General features: G+C 45.0%; 1 protein-coding gene across 1 annotated transcript in view; it reads right to left on the reverse strand.

The window, feature by feature from the left end:
• Window positions 1-1,095: 1,095 nt before the first annotated feature.
• The window catches only part of LOC112222543 (receptor-type tyrosine-protein phosphatase mu-like), a 441,501-nt gene continuing 420,631 nt past the window's right edge, over window positions 1,096-21,965 (reverse strand). The window contains exons 28-32 of the mRNA XM_042329181.1: window positions 19,734-19,865; window positions 6,392-6,517; window positions 4,085-4,248; window positions 2,795-2,930; window positions 1,096-1,223 (exon numbers count right to left, since the gene is read on the reverse strand). Of these exons, the coding sequence (XP_042185115.1) occupies window positions 1,182-1,223; window positions 2,795-2,930; window positions 4,085-4,248; window positions 6,392-6,517; window positions 19,734-19,865 (600 nt within the window). The 3' untranslated portion in view covers window positions 1,096-1,181. The remainder of the gene's footprint in view (window positions 1,224-2,794; window positions 2,931-4,084; window positions 4,249-6,391; window positions 6,518-19,733; window positions 19,866-21,965) is intronic.

Here is a 21,965-nt window from a genome sequence, read left to right on the forward strand (position 1 = left end):
GCGTAGGGCGTAGGGGTAGGGGCGGGTGTAGGGGCGTAGGGGCAGGGTGTAGGGGAGAGGGTGTAGGGGGAGGGTGTAGGGAGGGCGTAGGGGCGAGAGTAGGGGCGAGGGGCGTAGGGGCGGGGCGTAGGGGCGAGGGCGTAGGGGCGAGGGTGTAGGGGAGGGGTGTAGGGGTGAGGGTGTAGGGGCGAGGGTGTAGGGGTGAGGGTGTAGGGGCAAGGGTGTAGGGGTGAGGGTGTAGGGGCAAGGGTGTAGGGGAGAGGGTGTAGGGGCGAGGGCAGGGGCTAGGGCAGGGGCTAGGGGGCGTAGGGGGGCGAGGGGCGTAGGGGGGCGAGGGTGTAGGGGCGGGCGTAGGGTGTAGGGGCGAGGGTGTAGGGGAGGGCGTAGGGGGGGTGCAGGGGCGAGGGTGCAGGGGCTAGGGTGCAGGGGCTAGGGTGCAGGGGCGAGGGTGTAGGGGCGAGGGTGTAGGGGCGAGGGTGTAGGGGAGAGGGTGTAGGGGCGAGGGTGTAGGGGCGAGGGTGCAGGGGCTAGGGTGCAGGGGCGAGGGTGCAGGGGCGAGGGTGTAGGGGAGAGGGTGTAGGGGAGAGGGTGTAGGGGCTAGGGTGTAGGGGCGAGGGTGTAGGGGCTAGGGTGTAGGGCTAGGGTGTAGGCGCTAGGGTGTAGGGGCATGTGGTGCGAGGGTGAATCCTTCCTGGTGTAGGGGCAGATGTAGGGGCTAGATGGAAAACATTGTGCTCTGAATCCTTCCTGGTAGCAGATCAGAGACTGATGGAACTATATAGAGACTGAATCCTTCCTGGTAGCAGATCAGATACTGATGGAACTATATAGAGACTGAATCCTTCCTGGTAGCAGATCAGAGACTGATGGAACTATATAGAGACTGAATCCTTCCTGGTAGCAGATCAGATACAGGTGGAACTATATAGAAACATTAGTACACCTCACCTCTGTCACCTCATCTAGCTGATCAAGCTAAGAAAGACAGAGCTGTGAGTGTCTGTATTTGTGGAGGCGTGTTCGTCCTGCTCCAGTTGTTCGATCATGAAAAACACAGGTCGGTCTACGCTGCAGTCTTGTCTATAAAGTCCCCCGTGTCGTTCACAGTTCTGCGTCCAGGCTGAGACTGTTGTTTATCCACAGTTCTGCGTCCAGGCTGAGATTGTTGTTTATCCACAATTCTAATACTCCAGAGCCACTTCATAGCAGAACTTGTACTGATCCTGTAGAACAGAAACAAACAAACAAGGGGCTGGTATTCTTCATCACTGATCTGATCTATGTAAAACATTTACACATCGGACATTGTGCCGTCTTGTCATGACATTGAACCTAGGAGTTTGACAAGACACAAAACAGATCTGTAGTGTAAATGATTACAGGATGTGTTTCCTACCAGTAGGTCATCTGCAGTGTTAATGATTACAGGATGTGTTTCCTACCAGTAGGTCATCTGTAGTGTTAATGATTACAGGATGTGTTTCCTACCAGTAGGTCATCTGCAGTGTTAATGATTACAGGATGTGTTTCCTACCAGTAGGTCATCTGTAGTGTTAATGATTACAGGATGTGTTTCCTACCAGTAGGTCATCTGCAGTGTTAATGATTACAGGATGTGTTTCCTACCAGTAGGTCATCTGCAGTGTTAATGATTACAGGATGTGTTTCCTACCAGTAGGTCAGTAGGTCATCTGTAGTGTTAATGATTACAGGATGTGTTTCCTACCAGTAGGTCAGTAGGTCATCTGTTGGTTAATGATTACAGGATGTATTTCCTACCAGTAGGTCAGTAGGTCATCTGTAGTGTTCATGATTACAGGATGTGTTTCCTACCAGTAGGTCAGTAGGTCATCTGTAGTGTTAATGATTACAGGATGTGTTTCCTACCAGTAGGTCAGTAGGTCATCTGTAGTGTTAATGATTACAGGATGTGTTTCCTACCAGTAGGTCAGTAGGTCATCTGTAGTGTTAATGATTACAGGATGTGTTTCCTACCAGTAGGTCATCTGCAGTGTTAATGATTACAGGATGTGTTTCCTACCAGTAGGTCAGTAGGTCATCTGTAGTGTTAATGATTACAGGATGTGTTTCCTACCAGTAGGTCATCTGCAGGTTAATGATTACAGGATGTGTTTCCTACCAGTAGGTCAGTAGGTCATCTGTAGTGTTAATGATTACAGGATGTGTTTCCTACCAGTAGGTCAGTAGGTCATCTGTAGTGTTAATGATTACAGGATGTGTTTCCTACCAGTAGGTCATCTGTAGTGTTAATGATTACAGGATGTGTTTCCTACCAGTAGGTCATCTGTAGTGTTAATGATTACAGGATGTGTTTCCTACCAGTAGGTCATCTGTAGTGTTAATGATTACAGGATGTGTTTCCTACCAGTAGGTCATCTGTAGTGTTAATGATTACAGGATGTGTTTCCTACCAGTAGGTCAGTAGGTCATCTGTAGTGTTAATGATTACAGGATGTGTTTCCTACCAGTAGGTCAGTAGGTCATCTGCAGTGTTAATGATTACAGGATGTGTTTCCTACCAGTAGGTCAGTAGGTCATCTGCAGTGTTAATGATTACAGGATGTGTTTCCTACCAGTAGGTCAGTAGGTCATCTGTAGTGTTAATGATTACAGGATGTGTTTCCTACCAGTAGGTCATCTGTAGTGTTAATGATTACAGGATGTGTTTCCTACCAGTAGGTCAGTAGGTCATCTGTAGTGTTAATGATTACAGGATGTGTTTCCTACCAGTAGGTCATCTGCAGTGTTAATGATTACAGGATGTGTTTCCTACCAGTAGGTCGACCATGTTGGGTTTGTTGTTCCTCAGTGTTTTGACGGCGTGGAAAACGTCTACAGAACGTTGATGTTGCAACATCTCACACACGATACTGATGGCACAGAACGTCCCACTGCGGCCTCCTCCGTTACTGCAGCGAAGGAGAGAGAGAGGAAGACAGACAGATAAACAGAGAGAGAGAGAGCGAGAGAGGAAGACAGACAGATAAATAGTGTCATTGACAGTGTGTTGGCAGTAGCCACTCAATGTCAGTGGTGGCTGTTTAACAGTCTGATGGCCTTGAGATAGAAGCTGAGAGTGAGCGAGAGAGAGGAGGACAGAGAGATAAACAGAGAGAAGGAGAGAGTGAGAGAGGAAGACAGACAGATAAACAGAGAGGGAGAGAGCGAGCGAGAGAGAGAGAGACAGATAAACAGAGAGAGAGAGAGAGAGAGGAAGACAAAGACAGATAAACAGAGAGAGGGAGAGAGAGAGAGAGAGAGAGAGAGAGAGAGAGATAAACAGAGATAAACAGAGAGAGAGAGAGAGAGAGAGAGACAAAGACAGATAAACAGAGAGAGGGAGAGAGAGAGAGAGAGGAAGACAAAGACAGATAAACAGAGAGAGGGAGAGAGAGAGAGAGAGGAAGACAAAGACAGATAAACAGAGAAGGGGAGAGAGAGAGAAAAGAGGAAGACAAAGACAGATAAACAGAGAAGGGGAGAGAGAGAGAAAGAGGAAGACAAAGACAGATAAACAGAGAGAGGGAGAGAGAGAGGAAGACAAAGACAGATAAACAGAGAAGGAGAGAGAGAGAAAGAAAGAGGAAGACAAAGACAGATAAACAGAGAGAGGGAGAGAGAGAAAGGAAGACAAAGACAGATAAACAGAGAGAGAGAAGGGGTGTATTCTGTCATTCAGATGGTTTCAGATAGAAGGGTAATGAATAGAGCTAACACAATTCCCTTTGGAGAGAGACAAAGCAACGGGTTGTGGTGGAAGTGAAGTCCACATTATTCATTTGCGCTCAAAGCGCCAGTCGTCTCTATTGAACAGTGTGGTGGAGTGAGCAGTGAGCAGTCAGCACATGAAGGTCAACAGATGAGAGGAGGGACATGAAGGTCAACAGATGAGAGGAGGGACATGAAGGTCAACAGATGAGAGGAGGGACATGAAGGTCAACAGATGAGAGGAGAAACATCTCCATATAAAGTAGAATCTCCGTAGAAGGTAATTGTGACTTGCAGACAGTGTGTGTATGTCCCTGTGTGTTAGTGTGTGTGTGTGTTAGTGTGTGTTACTTACAGACAGTGCACCACAGTGCGTCCCTCTCCTCCATCATACTCCTCCTGCCATTTGTCCACCTGTCTGATGAGCTTGAGGAAGGAGCGTTTGGACATGGGAGTGTCTCGGTACATTGGCCAACCCAGGAACTGGAACTGTTGCACCATACGGTACCCGTCCTGAGGCTGGACAGACAGACAGATAGATACAGGTTAATAACAGACAGACAGGTAGATACAGGTTAACAAACAGACAGACAGGTCAACAAACAGACATACAGGCAGGTTAACAAACAGACAGACAGACAGGTTAACAAACAGACAGACAGGTAGATACAGGTTAACAAACAGACAGACAGGTAGATACAGGTTAACAAACAGACAGACAGGTAGATACAGGTTAACAAACAGACAGACAGACAGACAGACAGACAGACAGACAGACAGACAGACAGACAGACAGACAGACAGACAGAACAAACAGACAGACAGACAGGTTAACAAACAGACAGACAGACAGGTTACAGGTTAACAGACAGACAGACAGGTAGATACAGGTTAACAAACAGACAGACAGGTGGATACAGGTTAACAGACAGACAGACAGGTGGATACAGGTTAACAAACAGACAGACAGGTAGATACAGGTTAACAAACAGACAGACAGGTGAATATAGGTTCATAGACAGATAGATATAGCTTCATAAACAGACAGACAGATAGATATAGGTATTTAGGGTAGTTGGGGTCAGGTAATGTAGTTGACAGGTAAGGTAGTTACAGGTAAGATACAGGGTCAGGTACAGGTAGTTGGGGTCAGGTAAGATAGTTGACAGACAGGTAAGGTAGTTGGGGTCAGGTAACAAAGTTGACAGGTAAGGTAGTTGGGGTCAGGTAAGATAGTTGGGGCCAGGTAAGGTAATTCGGGTCAGGTAAGGTAGTTGGGGACAGATAAGATAGTTGGGGATCAGGTTAACAGGTAAGGTAGTTGGGGATCAGGTAAGGTAGTAGGGGGATCAGGTAAGGACAGTTGGGGATACAGGTAAGGTAGTTGGGGTCAGGTAAGGTTTTGGGGGCAGGTAAGGTAGTTGGGGTCAGGTAGGATAGTTGGGGTCAGGTAAGATCGTTGGGGTCAGGTAAGATAGTTAACAAACAGGTAAGATAGTTGGGGTCAGGTGTTTCAGGTAAGGTAGTTAGGGGTCAAAAGAGAGTTAGGGTCAGGTGAGATAGTTGGGGTCAGGTAAGATAGTTAGGGTCAGGTAAGATAGTTGGGTTCATGTAAGAGAGTTGGGGTCAGGTGAGATAGTTGGGGTCAGGTGAGATAGTTAGGGTCAAACATGATAGTTGGGGATCAGGTGTGTCAGGTAAGGTAGTTAGGGATCAGGTAAGAAAGTTAGGGTCAGGTGAGATAGTTGGGGTCAGGTAAGATAGTTGGGGTCAGGTGTTTCAGTTAAGGTAGTTAGGGTCAGGTAAGAGAGTTAGGGTCAGGTGAGATAGTTGGGGTCAGGTAGGATAGTTAGGGTCAGGTAAGATAGTTGGGTTCAGGTTAGAGAGTTAGGGTCAGGTGAGATAGTTGGGGTCAGGTAAGATAGTTGGGTTCAGGTAAGGTAGTTGGGGTCAGGTAAGGTAGTTGGGGACAGATAAGATAGTTGGGGTCAGGTGTGTCAGGTAAGGTAGTTGGGGTCAGGTAAGGTAGTAGGGGTCAGGTAAGGTAGTTGGGGTCAGGTAAGGTAGTTGGGGTCAGGTAAGGTAGTTGGGGGCAGGTAAGGTAGTTGGGGTCAGGTAAGGTAGTTGGGGACAGATAAGATAGTTGGGGTCAGGTGTGTCAGGTAAGGTAGTTGGGGTCAGGTAAGGTAGTAGGGGTCAGGTAAGGTAGTTGGGGTCAGGTAAGGTAGTTGGGGTCAGGTAAGATAGTTGGGTTCAGGTAAGGTAGTTGGGGTCAGGTAAGGTAGTTGGGGACAGATAAGATAGTTGGGGTCAGGTGTGTCAGGTAAGGTAGTTGGGGTCAGGTAAGGTAGTTAGGGTCAGGTAAGGTAGTTGGGGGCAGGTAAGGTAGTTGGGGTCAGGTAAGATAGTTGGGGTCAGGTAAGATCGTTGGGGTCAGGTAAGATAGTTGGGGTCAGGTAAGATAGTTGGGGTCAGGTAAGATAGTTAGGGTCAGGTAAGGTAGTTGGGGTCAGGTAAGATAGTTGGGGTCAGGTGTTTCAGGTAAGGTAGTTGGGAACAGGTATATTCAGGTAGGTACCTGTACTGCTGTAGCTACACAGAGTAGCTAGTAGAGAGTGTTAGCTAATTTTCCCATAGTGCCATGGTGTGTGTTTGTGCGTACCCGTGCTGCGTTGTAGATCCGGAATATTCTACTGATTATGTCCTCCTCCAGGTCAGCTGAGACAAACTCCACTTGGATTGGCCCATGGCGATGCACGCCGTTCTCTGGCCAGTACTGAGGACAGAGCTAACGCACACACAACACACACACAACACACACACAACGCACACACAACGCACACACAACACACACACAACACACACACAACACACAACACACACAACGCACACACAACGCACACACAACGACACACAACACACACAAGACACACAACGCACACAAGATAGTTGCAGGTAAGATAGTTGCACAGGTAAGACACACAACGCACACACAACACACACACAACACACACACAAGACACACACAACACACACAACGCACACACAACGCACAACAACATACACACAACGCACACACTGCACACACAGCACACACAACACACACACAACACACACACAACGCACACAAAACGCACACACAACGCACACACAACGCACACACAACGCACACACAACGCACACACACAACGCACACACAACGCACACACAACACACACAACGCACACACAACGCACACACAACGCACACACAACACACACACACACACAACACACACAACGCACACACAACACACAATATTCACTGACAACGTCACACAACGCACACACAAACACACACAACGCACACACAACGGCACACATGGCACACACAACGCACACTGGCCAGTACTGACACAGAGCTAACAACGCACACACAACACACACACAACACACACACAACACACACACAGCACACACAACGCACACAACACACGCACAACACACAACACACACACAACACACACACACACACACACAGCACACACAACGCACACACAACACACGCACAACACACAACACACGCACAACACACAACGCACACACAACGCACACACAACGCACACACAACGCACACATAACGCACACACAACGCACACACAACGCACACACAACACACACACAACGCACACACAACGCACACACAACACACACACAACACACACACAACACACACACAACACAGAAAGGATACGGAGAGAAAATAACAACTTTCAGGTGGAACAGGAAGCAAAAGGTTTGATAAATATAAACATTTTATATTTACAACTACCTTACCCTAACTACCTTACCTGACCCTAACTACCCTACCTGACCCTAACTACCTTACCTGACCCTAACCACCCTACCTGACCCTAACCACCCTACCTGACCCTAACTACCTTACCTGACCCTAACTACCCTACCTGACCCTAACTACCTTACCTGACCCTAACCACCCTACCTGACCCTAACTACCTTACCTGACCCTAACCACCCTACCTGACCCTAACTACCTTACCTGACCCTAACCACCCTACCTGACCCTAACTACCTTACCTGACCCTAACCACCCTACCTGACCCTAACTACCTTACCTGACCCTAACCACCCTACCTGACCCTAACTACCTTACCTGACCCTAACCACCCTACCTGACCCTAACTACCTTACCTGACCCTAACCACCCTACCTGACCCTAACTACCTTACCTGACCCTAACCACCCTACCTGACCCTAACTACCTTACCTGACCCTAACCACCCTACCTGACCCTAACCACCCTACCTTACCCTAACCACCCTACCTTACCCTAACTACCTTACCTGACCCTAACCACCCTACCTGACCCTAACTACCTTACCTGACCCCAACTAAAAACCTGACCCCAACTATCTACCTGAACCGGACTACCCTACCTGACCCTAACTAAATTACCTGACCCCAACTACCTTACCTGAAACTACCTTACCTGACCCCAACTATCCACCTGAACCGAACTACCCTACCTGACCCTAACTACCTTACCTGACCCCAACTACCTTACCTGACACACCTGACCCTAACTACCTTACCTGACCCTAACCACCCTACCTGACCCTAACTACCTTACCTGACCCTAACCACCCTACCTGACCCTAACTACCTTACCTGACCCCAACTACCTTACCTGACCCCAACTACCTTACCTGACCCCAACTACCTTACCTGACCCTAACTACCCTACCTGACCCTAACTACCTTACCTGACCCTAACTACCTTACCTGACCCTAACTACCCTACCTGACCCTAACTACCTTACCTGACCCTAACCACCCTACCTGACCCTAACTACCTTACCTGACCCCAACTACCTTACGTGACCCCAACTACCTTACCTGAACACACCTGTCGACTGAATTATGTTTCCTAATATTTAATAAAATAATCTAATTTTTAGTGTTAATTTCTTAACTAACTCATCAACATGTTTTTTAAAAGATAGCTTTTTGTTCGATCCAGATAACCAGATATTTATATGCGTGGACACGGTCAATGAGGTTACCATCCAACCTACATATACATAAATCATCAGATACATTTTTTTTAACGTGAATTGGAAATGAACATAAACTTAACAAACATCAAAATGTAGCTCCACTAAAGCTGATCGCATACAATGCTGAGACCTTTAAAACCATCTGGAATTGAACTGATAAAGGGCAACTAAAGCAACATTGAGTTAGCTGACTTTTTGTATTAATTGGTGCTTGGTGCAGTCTTATATAATATCTTTCATTCTGTTTTTCTTCTTCACCCTCCTGTCACCCTTTCATGTGACAGGTATCAGTCTTCTCAACAAACAAACAAACAACAAAATAAACCTGTTTCCTTCTTTTTTTTAAACCCCCAGGAAACCAATAGTTTCTTTTTGCATGTAAAAGAATAGGTGATCAAAAGATGTTCAGGGGGAGAATGGATGTGATACAGAACGTGGATTACCAGCTCTTTGCTTTGACAGTTAAAAACTGTGAGAGTAGTAAACCCCAAGGGGGACAGGCTCATAAGAGCAGGGAAATACCCACATCTACCCTCTCTGAAGAGACAGACGAGGTAGAAACGATACAACATACACCTGTATAGTCAGTACATTACCTAGACCACATACACCTGTATAGTCAGTATATTACCTAGACCACATACACCTGTAAAGTCAGTACATTACCTAGACCACATACACCTGTATAGTCAGTACATTACCTAGACCACATACACCTGTATAGTCAGTATATTACCTAGACCACATACACCTGTATAGTCAGTACATTACCTAGACCACATACACCTGTATAGTCAGTAAATTACCTAGACCACATACACCTGTATACTGTATAGTCAGTACATTACCTAGACCACATACACCTGTATAGTCAGTATATTACATAGACCACATACACCTGTATAGTCAGTACATTACCTAGACCACATACACCTGTATAGTCAGTACATTACATAGACCACATACACCTGTATAGTCAGTATATTACATAGACCACATACACCTGTATAGTCAGTACATTACCTAGACCACATACACCTGTATACTGTATAGTCAGTACATTACCTAGACCACATACACCTGTATAGTCAGTACATTACCTAGACCACATACACCTGAATAGTCAGTACATTACCTAGACCACATACACCTGAATAGTCAGTACATTACATAGACCACATACACCTGTATAGTCAGTATATTACCTAGACCACATACACCTGTATAGTCAGTATATTACATAGACCACATACACCTGTATAGTCAGTACATTACATAGACCACATACACCTGAATAGTCAGTACATTACATAGACCACATACACCTGTATAGTCAGTACATTACATAGACCACATACACCTGTATAGTCAGTACATTACCTAGACCACATACACCTGTATAGTCAGTACATTACCTAGACCACATACACCTGTATAGTCAGTACATTACCTAGACCACATACACCTGTATAGTCAGTACATTACCTAGACCACATACACCTGTATAGTCAGTACATTACCTAGACCACATACACCTGTATAGTCAGTATATTACCTAGACCACATACACCTGTATAGTCAGTACATTACATAGACCACATACACCTGTATAGTCAGTACATTACCTAGACCACATACACCTGTATAGTCAGTACATTACCTAGACCACATACACCTGTATAGTCAGGGAAATACCCACATCTACCCTCTCTGAAGAGACAGACGAGGTAGAAACGATACAACATACACCTGTATAGTCAGTACATTACCTAGACCACATACACCTGTATAGTCAGTATATTACGTAGACCACATACACCTGTATAGTCAGTATATTACCTAGACCACATACACCTGTATAGTCAGTATATTACCTAGACCACATACACCTGTGTAGTCATTATATTACCTAGACAACATACACCTGTATAGTCATTATATTACCTAGACAACATACACATGTATAGTCAGTATATTATCTAGACCACATACACCTGTATAGTCAGTATATTACCTAGACCACATACACCTGTATAGTCATTATATTACCTAGACCACATACACCTGTATAGTCAGTATATTATCTAGACCACATACACCTGTATAGTCAGTATATTACCTAGACCACATACACCTGTGTATTGTATAGTCATTATATTACCTAGACAACATACACATGTATAGTCAGTATATTACCTAGACCACATACACCTGTATAGTCAGTATATTATCTAGACCACATACACCTGTATAGTCAGTATATTACCTAGACCACATACACCTGTATAGTCAGTATATTATCTAGACCACATACACCTGTATAGTCAGTACATTACCTAGACCACATACACCTGTATAGTCAGTATATTATCTAGACCACATACACCTGTATAGTCAGTACATTACATAGACCACATACACCTGTATAGTCAGTATATTATCTAGACCACATACACCTGTATAGTCAGTACATTACATAGACCACATACACCTGTATAGTCAGTATATTACATAGACCACATACACCTGTATAGTCAGTATATTACCTAGACCACATACACCTGTATAGTCAGTATATTACCTAGACCACATACACCTGTATAGTCAGTACATTACCTAGACCACATACACCTGTATAGTCAGTACATTACATAGACCACATACACCTGTATAGTCAGTACATTACCTAGACCACATACACCTGTATAGTCAGTACATTACATAGACCACATACACCTGTATAGTCAGTACATTACCTAGACCACATACACCTGTATAGTCAGTACATTACCTAGACCACATACACCTGTATAGTCAGTACATTACCTAGACCACATACACCTGTATAGTCAGGGAAATACCCACATCTACCCTCTCTGAAGAGACAGACGAGGTAGAAACGATACAACATACACCTGTATAGTCAGTACATTACCTAGACCACATACACCTGTATACTGTATAGTCAGTATATTACCTAGACCACATACACCTGTATAGTCAGTATATTACCTAGACAACATACACCTGTATACTGTATAGTCATTATATTACCTAGACAACATATACCTGTATAGTCAGTATATTACCTAGACCACATACACCTGTATACTGTATAGTCAGTATATTACCTAGACAACATACACCTGTATAGTCAGTATATTACCTAGACCACATACACCTGTATAGTCAGTATATTACCTAGACCACATACACCTGTATACTGTATAGTCAGTATATTACCTAGACAACTTACACCTGTATACAGTATAATCAGTATATTACCTAGACAACATACACCTGTATAGTCAGTATATTACCTAGACAACATACACCTGTATACTGTATAGTCAGTATATTACCTAGACCACATACACCTGTATAGTCAGTATATTACCTAGACAACATACACCTGTATACTGTATAGTCAGTACATTAGTCAGTATATTACCTAGACAACATACACCTGTATACTGTATAGTCAGTATATTACCTAGACAACATACACCTGTATACAGTATAATCAGTATATTACCTGGACCACATACACCTGTATACTGTATAGTCAGTACATTAGTCAGTATATTACCTAGACAACATACACCTGTATACTGTATAGTCAGTATATTACCTAGACAACATACACCTGTATACTGTATAGTCAGTATATTACCTAGACAACATACACCTGTATAGTCAGTATATTACCTAGACAACATACACCTGTATACTGTATAGTCAGTATATTACCTAGACAACATACACCTGTATACTGTATAGTCAGTATATTACCTAGACAACATACACCTGTATACTGTATAGTCAGTATATTACCTAGACAACATACACCTGTATACTGTATAGTCAATATATTACCTAGACAACATACACCTGTATACTGTATAGTCAGTACATTAGTCAGTATATTACCTAGACAACATGCACACACAGCAGAAAAGTTGACACAGAGAAATGCAGTGCACATAGACACACACTCAAACATCACCTGCATAACAAGCAGGGCAAACACACACACACACACACACACACACACACACACACACACACACACACACACACACACACACACACACACACACACACACACACACACACACACACACAGCGCAGCACCACATAAACAACGAGATTGCAGAAATACAGGTGGAAGAAAAGCTCCTATCTCTGCCTCCTCTGAGAGCCAATCAGAAACCTCCTACCTCTGCCTCCTCTGAGAGCCAATCAGAAACCTCCTACCTCTGCCTCCTCTGAGAGCCAATCAGAAACCTCCTATCTCTGCCTCCTCTGAGAGCCAATCAGAAACCTCCTATCTCTGCCTCCTCTGAGAGCCAATCAGAAACCTCCTATCTCTGCCTCCTCTGAGAGCCAATCAGAAACCTCCTATCTCTGCCTCCTCTGAGAGCCAATCAGAAACCTCCTATCTCTGCCTCCTCTGAGAGCCAATCAGAAACCTCCTATCTCTGCCTCCTCTGAGAGCCAATCAGAAACCTCCTATCTCTTTCTCCTCTGAGAGTCAATCAGAACGACAAATTCAGATGCAAAACAAAGATACTGATGGAGCGAAAGTTACTCCAACTCCCTTCCTCCCTCACCTCTCTTCTTCTCCCCTCCCCTCCCTCAATCCCCTTGCTCCCTCCCTCCTTCTCTGCCTGCCTCCTCTGCCTCCCTCCCTCCCTCCTCTCCTCTCCCTTTCACCCCTCTCTTCTCTCCTCCCTCACACTCCCCTATTCTTCTCTCATCCCCCTCTTTTTCTCCCCTCTTTCACCTCTCCCTCCCTCCTCACCTCTCTTCTTCTCCCCTCCCCTCCTCTCCATTTCTCCCCCTCTCTCAATTACTCTAACTTCCTTCCTCACATAACTTTTTCTCTTTCCCTTCCTCTCTACCCCCCTCCCCCATCGCTCCACCTGAGCTACAGTGAGAATATTGAATGAAAGGCCCTGCCAGCGCGTGTGTGTCAGCTAGCCAGTCAGTCACCCAGGGGGAGAGAGGAGAGAGCAGCCCAGCCAGAGGCTTTGATCCCTGGGTGTGATGACAGGGCCTGGGGCCTGGAGGGCTGGAGCTGCCGGAGACATCTTCCACTGATTTCTGTCTATCTATTTTATCTACGATCTATAATCCTGTCCTGTCTATGTGACTGATGTTGAACCGAGATCCATCTATAATCCTGTCCTGTCTATGTGACTGATGCTGATGATTTACAAAGCTTTGGGATTTTTTAAAACTTTATTATTCGTCATTATTGACTATATATTTATCCTCTACCTTCAGAACCAGGTACTGCAGTGACACCTCTTGCACTGAGAAGCAGTGTCTTGGACCACGGCACCAGTCGGGAGCTACCCCTTGACCTATTCCACATTTTGTTGTGTTACAGCATGAATTCAACATGGATTAAATTATGTTTTTCTCTCACCCATCTACACACAATACCCCATAATGACATCACAATACCCCATAATGACATCACAATACCCCATAATGACATCATAATACCCCATAATGACATCACAATACCCCATAATGACATCACAATACCCCATAATGACATCACAATACCCCATAATGACAAAATGAAAACATGTTTTTTGAAATTTTTGCAAATTCGTTGAAAATGAAACACAGAAATATCTCATTTACATAAGTATTTACACCCCTTAGTCAATACTTTGTAGAAGCACCTTTGGTAGAGATTAAAGCTGCGAGTCTTTCTGGGTAAGTCTCTAAGAGATTTCCACACATGGATTGAGCAACATTTACCAATTATTATTGTCAAAATTTTTCAAACTCTGTCAAATGGGTTGTGGATCATTGCTAAACAACCATTTTCAGGTTGTTGCCATAGATTTTCAAGTAGATTTCAGTCAAAACTGTAACTAGTCCACTCAGGAACATTCACTGTTTTCTTGGTAAGCAACTCCAGTGTAGATTTGTCCGTGTGTTTTAGGTTATTGTCCTACTGCAAGAACTGTGGCAAAGCATTTCAGTGTTGCAAACAGGAAGCATGTTTTGGAATATTTGTTTTCTGTACAGACTTCCTTCTTTTCACTCTGTCATTTAGGTTAGTATTGTGGAGTAACTGCAGCGTTGTTGATCCCATCCTCAGTTAGTATTGTGGAGTAACTGCAATGTTGTTGATCCCATCCTCAGTTAGTATTGTGGAGTAACTACAATGTTGTTGATCCCATCCTCAGTTAGTATTGTGGAGTAACTGCAGCGTTGTTGATCCCATCCTCAGTTAGTATTGTGGAGTAACTGCAGCGTTGTTGATCCCATCCTCAGTTAGTATTGTGGAGTAACTGCAGCGTTGTTGATCCCATCCTCAGTTAGTATTGTGGAGTAACTGCAGCGTTGTTGATCCCATCCTCAGTTTTCTGCTATCACAGCCATACAACTCAGCAACTGTTGGCCTCATGGTGAAATCCCTGGGTGGTTTCCTTCTTCTCTGGCAACTGAGTTAGGAAGGACGCCTGTATCTTTGTAGTGACTGGGTGTATTGATACGCCATCCAAAGTGTAATGAATAACCTCATCATGCTCAGAGGGATATTATGTCTGCTTTTTTTTTTTACCCATCGACCAATAGGTGCCCTTCTTTGCAAGGCATTGGTAAACCTCTCTGTTCTTAGTGGTTGAATCTGTGTTTGAAATTCACTACTGGAGTGAGAGACCTTACAGATAATTGTATGTGTGGGGTACAGAGATGAGGGACCTTACAGATAATTGTATGTGTGGGGTACAGAGATGAGGGACCTTACAGATAATTGTATGTGTGGAGTACAGAGATGAGGGACCTTACAGATAATTGTATGTGTGGGGGTACAGAGATGAGGGACCTTACAGATAATTGTATGTGTGGGGGTACAGAGATGAGGGACCTTACAGATAATTGTATGTGTGGGGTACAGAGATGAGGGACCGTACAGATAATTGTATGTGTGGGGGTACAGAGATGAGGGACCTTACAGATAATTGTATGTGTGGGGTACAGAGATGAGGGACCTTACAGATAATTGTATGTGTGGGGTACAGAGATGAGGGAGTCGTTCAAAAATCACATTAAACACTATTATTACACACAGAGTGAGTCCATGCAACTTATTATGTGACTTGTTAAGCAAATTTTACTCTTGAACTTAAAAAATTCAACATTTCGAAAAACATAATTCCTCTTTGACATTATGGGGTATTGTGACATTATGGGGTATTGTGACATTATGGGGTATTGTGACATTATGGTGTATTGTGACATTATGGTGTATTGTGACATTATGGGGTATTGTGACATTATGGGGTATTGTGACATTATGGGGTATTGTGACATTATGGGGTATTGTGACATTATGGGGTATTGTGACATTATGGGGTATTGTGACATTATGGGGTATTGTGACATTATGGGGTATTGTGACATTATGGGGTATTGTGACATTATGGGGTATTGTGACATTATGGGATATTGTGACATTATGGGGTATTGTGACATTATGGGGTATTGTGACATTATGGGGTATTGTGACATTATGGGGTATTGTGACATTATGGGGTATTGTGACATTATGGGGTATTGTGACATTATGGGGTATTGTGACATTATGGGGTATTGTGACATTATGGGGTATTGTGACATTATGGGGTATTGTGACATTATGGGGTATTGTGACATTATGGGGTATTGTGACATTATGGGGTATTGTGACATTATGGGGTATTGTGACATTATGGGGTATTGTGACATTATGGGGTATTGTGACATTATGGGGTATTGTGACATTATGGGGTATTGTGACATTATGGGGTATTGTGACATTATGGGGTATTGTGACATTATGGGGTATTGTGACATTATGGGGTATTGTGACATTATGGGGTATTGTGACATTATGGGATATTGTGACATTATGGGGTATTGTGACATTATGGGGTATTGTGACATTATGGGGTATTGTGTGTAGAACAATGATACAAAATGTCAATTTATTTCATTTAAAATTCTGTAACACAACAACAACAAAGTTAAGGGGTTTGAATAATTTGTGAAGGCACTCTATCCAACGCTATCTAATCTATCCAACGCTATCTAATCTATCCAACGCTATCTAATCTATCCAACGCTATCTAATCTATCCAACGCTATCTAATCTATCCAACGCTATCTAATCTATCCAACGCTGTCTAATCTATCCAACGCTATCTAATCTATCCAACGCTATCTAATCTATCCAACGCTGTCTAATCTATCCAACGCTATCTAATCTATCCAACGCTATCTAATCTATCCAACGCTATTTAATCTATCCAACGCTGTCTAATCTATCCAACGCTGTCTAATCTATCCAACGCTGTCTAATCTATCCAACGCTGTCTAATCTATCCAACGCTATCTAATCTATCCAACGCTATCTAATCTATCCAACGCTATCTAATCTATCCAACGCTATCTAATCTATCCAACGCTATCTAATCTATCCAACGCTATCTAATCTATCCAACGCTATCTAATCTATCCAACGCTATCTAATCTATCCAACGCTATCTAATCTATCCAACGCTGTCTAATCTATCCAACGCTGTCTAATCTATCCAACGCTGTCCAACGCTAATCTATCCAACGCTATCTAATCTATCCAACGCTATCTAATCTATCCAACGCTATCTAATCTATCCAACGCTATCTAATCTATCCAACGCTATCTAATCTATCCAACGCTATCTAATCTATCCAACGCTATCTAATCTATCCAACGCTATCTAATCTATCCAACGCTATCTAATCTTATCCAATATATCATATCCCATCCATCCTATTATATCATATCTATCCTATTCTATCTATCCAATCTATCCTATTCTATCCCATCCATCCAATCGATCCTATCTAATCTTATCCAGCCTATCCTATCCAATCCATCATATCTATCCCATCTGTCATATCCTATCCCATCCTATCCAGCCTATCCTATCCAATCCATCCTATCTATTCTATCCAATCCATCCTATCTATCCCATCTGTCATATCCTATCCCATCTATCCTATCCAATCCATCATATCTATCTCATCTGTCATATCCTATCCCATCCTATCCAGCCTATCCTATCAAATCCATCCTATCTATTCTATCCCATCTATCCTATCCAATCCATCATATCTATCTCATCTGTCATATCCTATCCCATCCTATCCAGCCTATCCTATCAAATCCATCCTATCTATTCTATCCCATCTATCCTATCCAATCCATCATATCTATCCCATCTGTCATATCCTATCCTATCCTATCCAATATATAATTTCCTATCCAATTTATCCTTTCATATCTATCCTATACTATCCAATCTATCCCATCCAATCTATCCCATCCAATCCTATCCAATATATCCTATCATATTCATCCTATCCATCCTATCTATCCTATCCTACCCCAAATATCCAATCCAATCTATCCTATCTATCAAATCCTATCAATCCCATCCTATCCCATCTATCATATCCAAAGCTATCCCATCCTATGCCATCTATCCTATCCAATCTATCATATCCAATCCCATCTATCCTAACCAATCTATCCTATCCATCCTATCCTATCTATCATATCCTATCAATCCCATCCTATGCCATCTATCCTATCCTATCCAATCCATCCTATCCATCCCATCCTATGCCATCTATCCTATCCTATCTCATCTATCCTATCCTATCACATCTATCCTATCCAATCTATCCTATCCAATCCAATCCATCCTATCTATCCTATCCCATCTATCCTATTCCTATATTATCCTATCTCATATATCATATCCAATCCATCTATCTATCTATCCTATCCTATCTCATCTATCCTATCCAATCCACCCTATCTATCCTATCCTATCCCATCTATCATATCTCATCTATCCTATCCAATCAATCATATCTATCCCATCTATCCAATCCCGTCTATCATATCCAAACTACTCTATCTAATCCATCCTATCCTATCCAAAACATTCTATCCTATCCAAAACATTCTATCCTATCCAAAACATTCTATCCTATCCATCTATCCAATCTTACATCTATTCCACACCATTTTCCCTCTCTGTTATTGTCATGTCTGTATCTGGTATCTCATCTATCCTATCTATCCTATCCAAAACATTCTCTGTTATTGTCATGTCTGTATCTGGTATCTCATCTATCTTATCTATCATATCCAAAACATTCTCTGTTATTGTCATGTCTGTATCTGGTATCTCATCTATCCATCTATTCCACACCCTGTTCATTCTCTGTTATTGTCATGTCTGTATCTGGTATCTAATATTCTTCAGTATTATTCAGGCAAGGTGATATTGACAATGTTTTTGTCCTTGAGCGATGTGTGTGTCTGAGGTTGTGATTCCTTGTGTGTGTGTGTGTGTGTGCGTTCGCGCATGTCCTTATGTGTGTCTTTGTGTGTGTGTGTGTGTGTGTGTGTGTGTGTGTGTGTGTGTGTGTGTGTGTGTGTGTGTGTGTGTGTGTGTGTGTGTGTGTGTGTGTGCGTGCGTGTGTGTGTATGTAGTTGTGAGTCCTTGTGTTCCATGCCTTTTGTAGACACACAAAGTAATTCTTGTATTTTTCTGGGAATCTAATTCACATGTCTTTGAGCTGGACTCTGGGGTACAAGATCCTGTTCAAGGAATCTACCTTCAGATGCTGTCTATTTCACAGTCCATTTCAGACAATGCACTAACTCCCATAGAATTGTTTGTGTGTGTGTGTGTGTGTGTGTGTTATTGTGTACATGTGTGTGTGTGTGTGTGTGTGTGTTATTGTGTACATGTGTGTGTGTGTGTGTGTGTGTGTGTGTGTGTGTGTTATTGTGTACATGTGTGTGTGTGTGTGTGTGTGTGTGTGTGTGTGTGTGTGTGTGTGTGTGTGTGTGTGTGTGTGTGTGTGTGTGTGTGTGTACCTGTGCAGGGTCGACATCATTGAGCATCACTATGGAGGTGCAGTGGTAGTCCAACACCAGCCTCCAGAAATCCTTCACTGTGTTGGGCAGAGGATGCTGGGTCACGATGAACGCTGACGGCTGCTTATAACTCTACATGAGGGAGGGAGAGAGGTAGAGAGAGAGGGATGGAGGAGGTAGGGAGAGAGAGGGATGGAGGAGGTAGAGGGATGGAGAGGGAGGAGGGGATGGAGGGGTAGAGAGAGGGAGAGGGATGGAGAGAGGGATGGAGGGGTAGAGAGAGAGAGGGATGGAGAGAGGGATGGAGAGAGAGAGGGATGGAGGGGGTAGAGAGAGAGGGATGGAGGGGTAGAGAGAGAGAGGGATGGAGGGGGTAGAGAGAGAGGGGATGGAGGAGGTAGGGAGAGAGAGGGATGGCGGGGTAGAGAGAGAGAGGGATGGAGGAGGTAGGGAGAGAGAGAGGGATGGAGGGGTAGAGAGAGAGAGGGATGGAGGAGGGGATGGAGGGGTAGAGAGAGAGGGATGGATGGAGGAGGTAGGGGGATGAGAGAGAGAGGGATGGCGGGGGATGGAGGGGTAGAGAGAGAGAGGGATGGCGGGGATAGAGAGAGAGAGGGATGGCGGGGGTAGAGAGAGAGAGGGATGGCGGGGGTAGAGAGAGAGAGGGATGGAGGGGGTAGAGAGAGAGAGGGGGATGGAGGGGGATGGAGGGGGTAGAGAGGGGATGGAGGGGGTAGAGAGAGAGGGAGGTGGAGGGGGTAGGGAGAGAGAGGGGGATGGAGGGGGAGAGAGAGATGGGGATGGAGGGGGGAGAGAGAGGGGATGGAGGGGTAGAGAGAGATGGAGGGATGGAGGGGGTAGAGAGAGGGGGATGGAGGGGGTAGAGAGAGAGGGATGGAGGGGGTAGAGAGAGAGAGGGATGGAGGGGGTAGAGAGAGAGGGATGGAGGGGGATGGAGGGGGTAGAGAGAGGGGGATGGAGGGGGTAGGGAGAAAGAGGGATGGAGGGGGAGAGGGGGAATAGAGGGGGTAGAGAGAGGGGATGGAGGGGGTAGAGAGAGAGAGGGATGGAGGGGGATAGAGAGATGGGGATGGAGGGGGGGGTAGAGAGGGGGTAGGAGAGGGGATGGAGGGGGTAGAGAGAGAGGGGTAGGGATGGATGGGGGGTAGAGAGAGGGGGATGGAGGGGGAGGGATGGAGGGGGTAGAGAGAGAGGGGGATGGAGAGGGGGTAGAGAGGGGATGGAGGGGGTAGAGAGAGAGAGGGATGGAGGGGGTAGAGAGAGAGAGGGATGGAGGGGGTAGAGAGAGGGATGGAGGGATGGAGGGGGTAGAGAGAGAGAGGGATGGAGGGGGTAGAGAGAGAGGGGAGAGGGATGGAGGGGAAGGGGGGTAGAGAGAGAGGGGATGGAGGGGGTAGAGAGAGAGGGATAGGGAGAAGAGAGGGATGGAGGGGGTAGAGAGAGGGGATGGAGGGGGTAGAGAGAGAGAGGATGGAGGGGGTAGGAGAGAGAGATGGGGATGGAGGGAGGGATGGAGGGGGTAGAGAGAGAGGGATGGAGGGGAAGGGAGAGAGGGGATGGAGGGGGTAGAGAGAGAGGGGGATGGAGGGGGTAGAGAGAGAGAGGGATGGAGGGGGTAGGGGAGGGGGGTAGAGAGGGATGGAGGGGGTAGAGAGAGAGGGATGGAGGGGGTAGAGAGAGAGAGGGGATGGAGGGTTAGAGAGAGGGGATGGAGGGGTAGAGAGAGATAGGGATGGAGGGGGGTAGAGAGAGAGGGATGGAGGGGGTAGAGAGAGAGGGATGGAGGGGGTAGAGAGAGAGAGGGATGGAGGGGGTAGAGAGAGAGGGATGGAGGGGGTAGAGAGAGAGGGATGGAGGGGGTAGAGAGGGATGGAGAGAGAGAGAGGGATGGAGGGGGTAGAGAGGATGGAGGGGGTAGAGAGAGATGGGGGATAGAGAGGGGTAGAGGGGGTAGAGAGAGATGGGGTTAGAGGGGTAGAATGTGGGATGGAGGGGTCTGTGTGTGTTAGAGAGAGTCTGTGGGGAGTGGAGGGATGGTTAGTGTGTGTCTGAGAGTGAGTGTGGGATGGAGGGGTCTGTAGAGAGTGTGGTCTGGTGTGGTAGTGTGTGTCTGTGTGAGTTAGAGAGTGGGTATGGAGGGGTGTAGAGAGAGAGTGGGATGGAGGGTGTGTGCGTGAGGGAGAGGGATGGAGTGGTGTCTGAGTGTGTTAG

This window comes from Oncorhynchus tshawytscha, linkage group LG10, assembly GCF_018296145.1.
Source record: "Oncorhynchus tshawytscha isolate Ot180627B linkage group LG10, Otsh_v2.0, whole genome shotgun sequence".
NCBI lineage: Eukaryota > Metazoa > Chordata > Actinopteri > Salmoniformes > Salmonidae > Oncorhynchus > Oncorhynchus tshawytscha.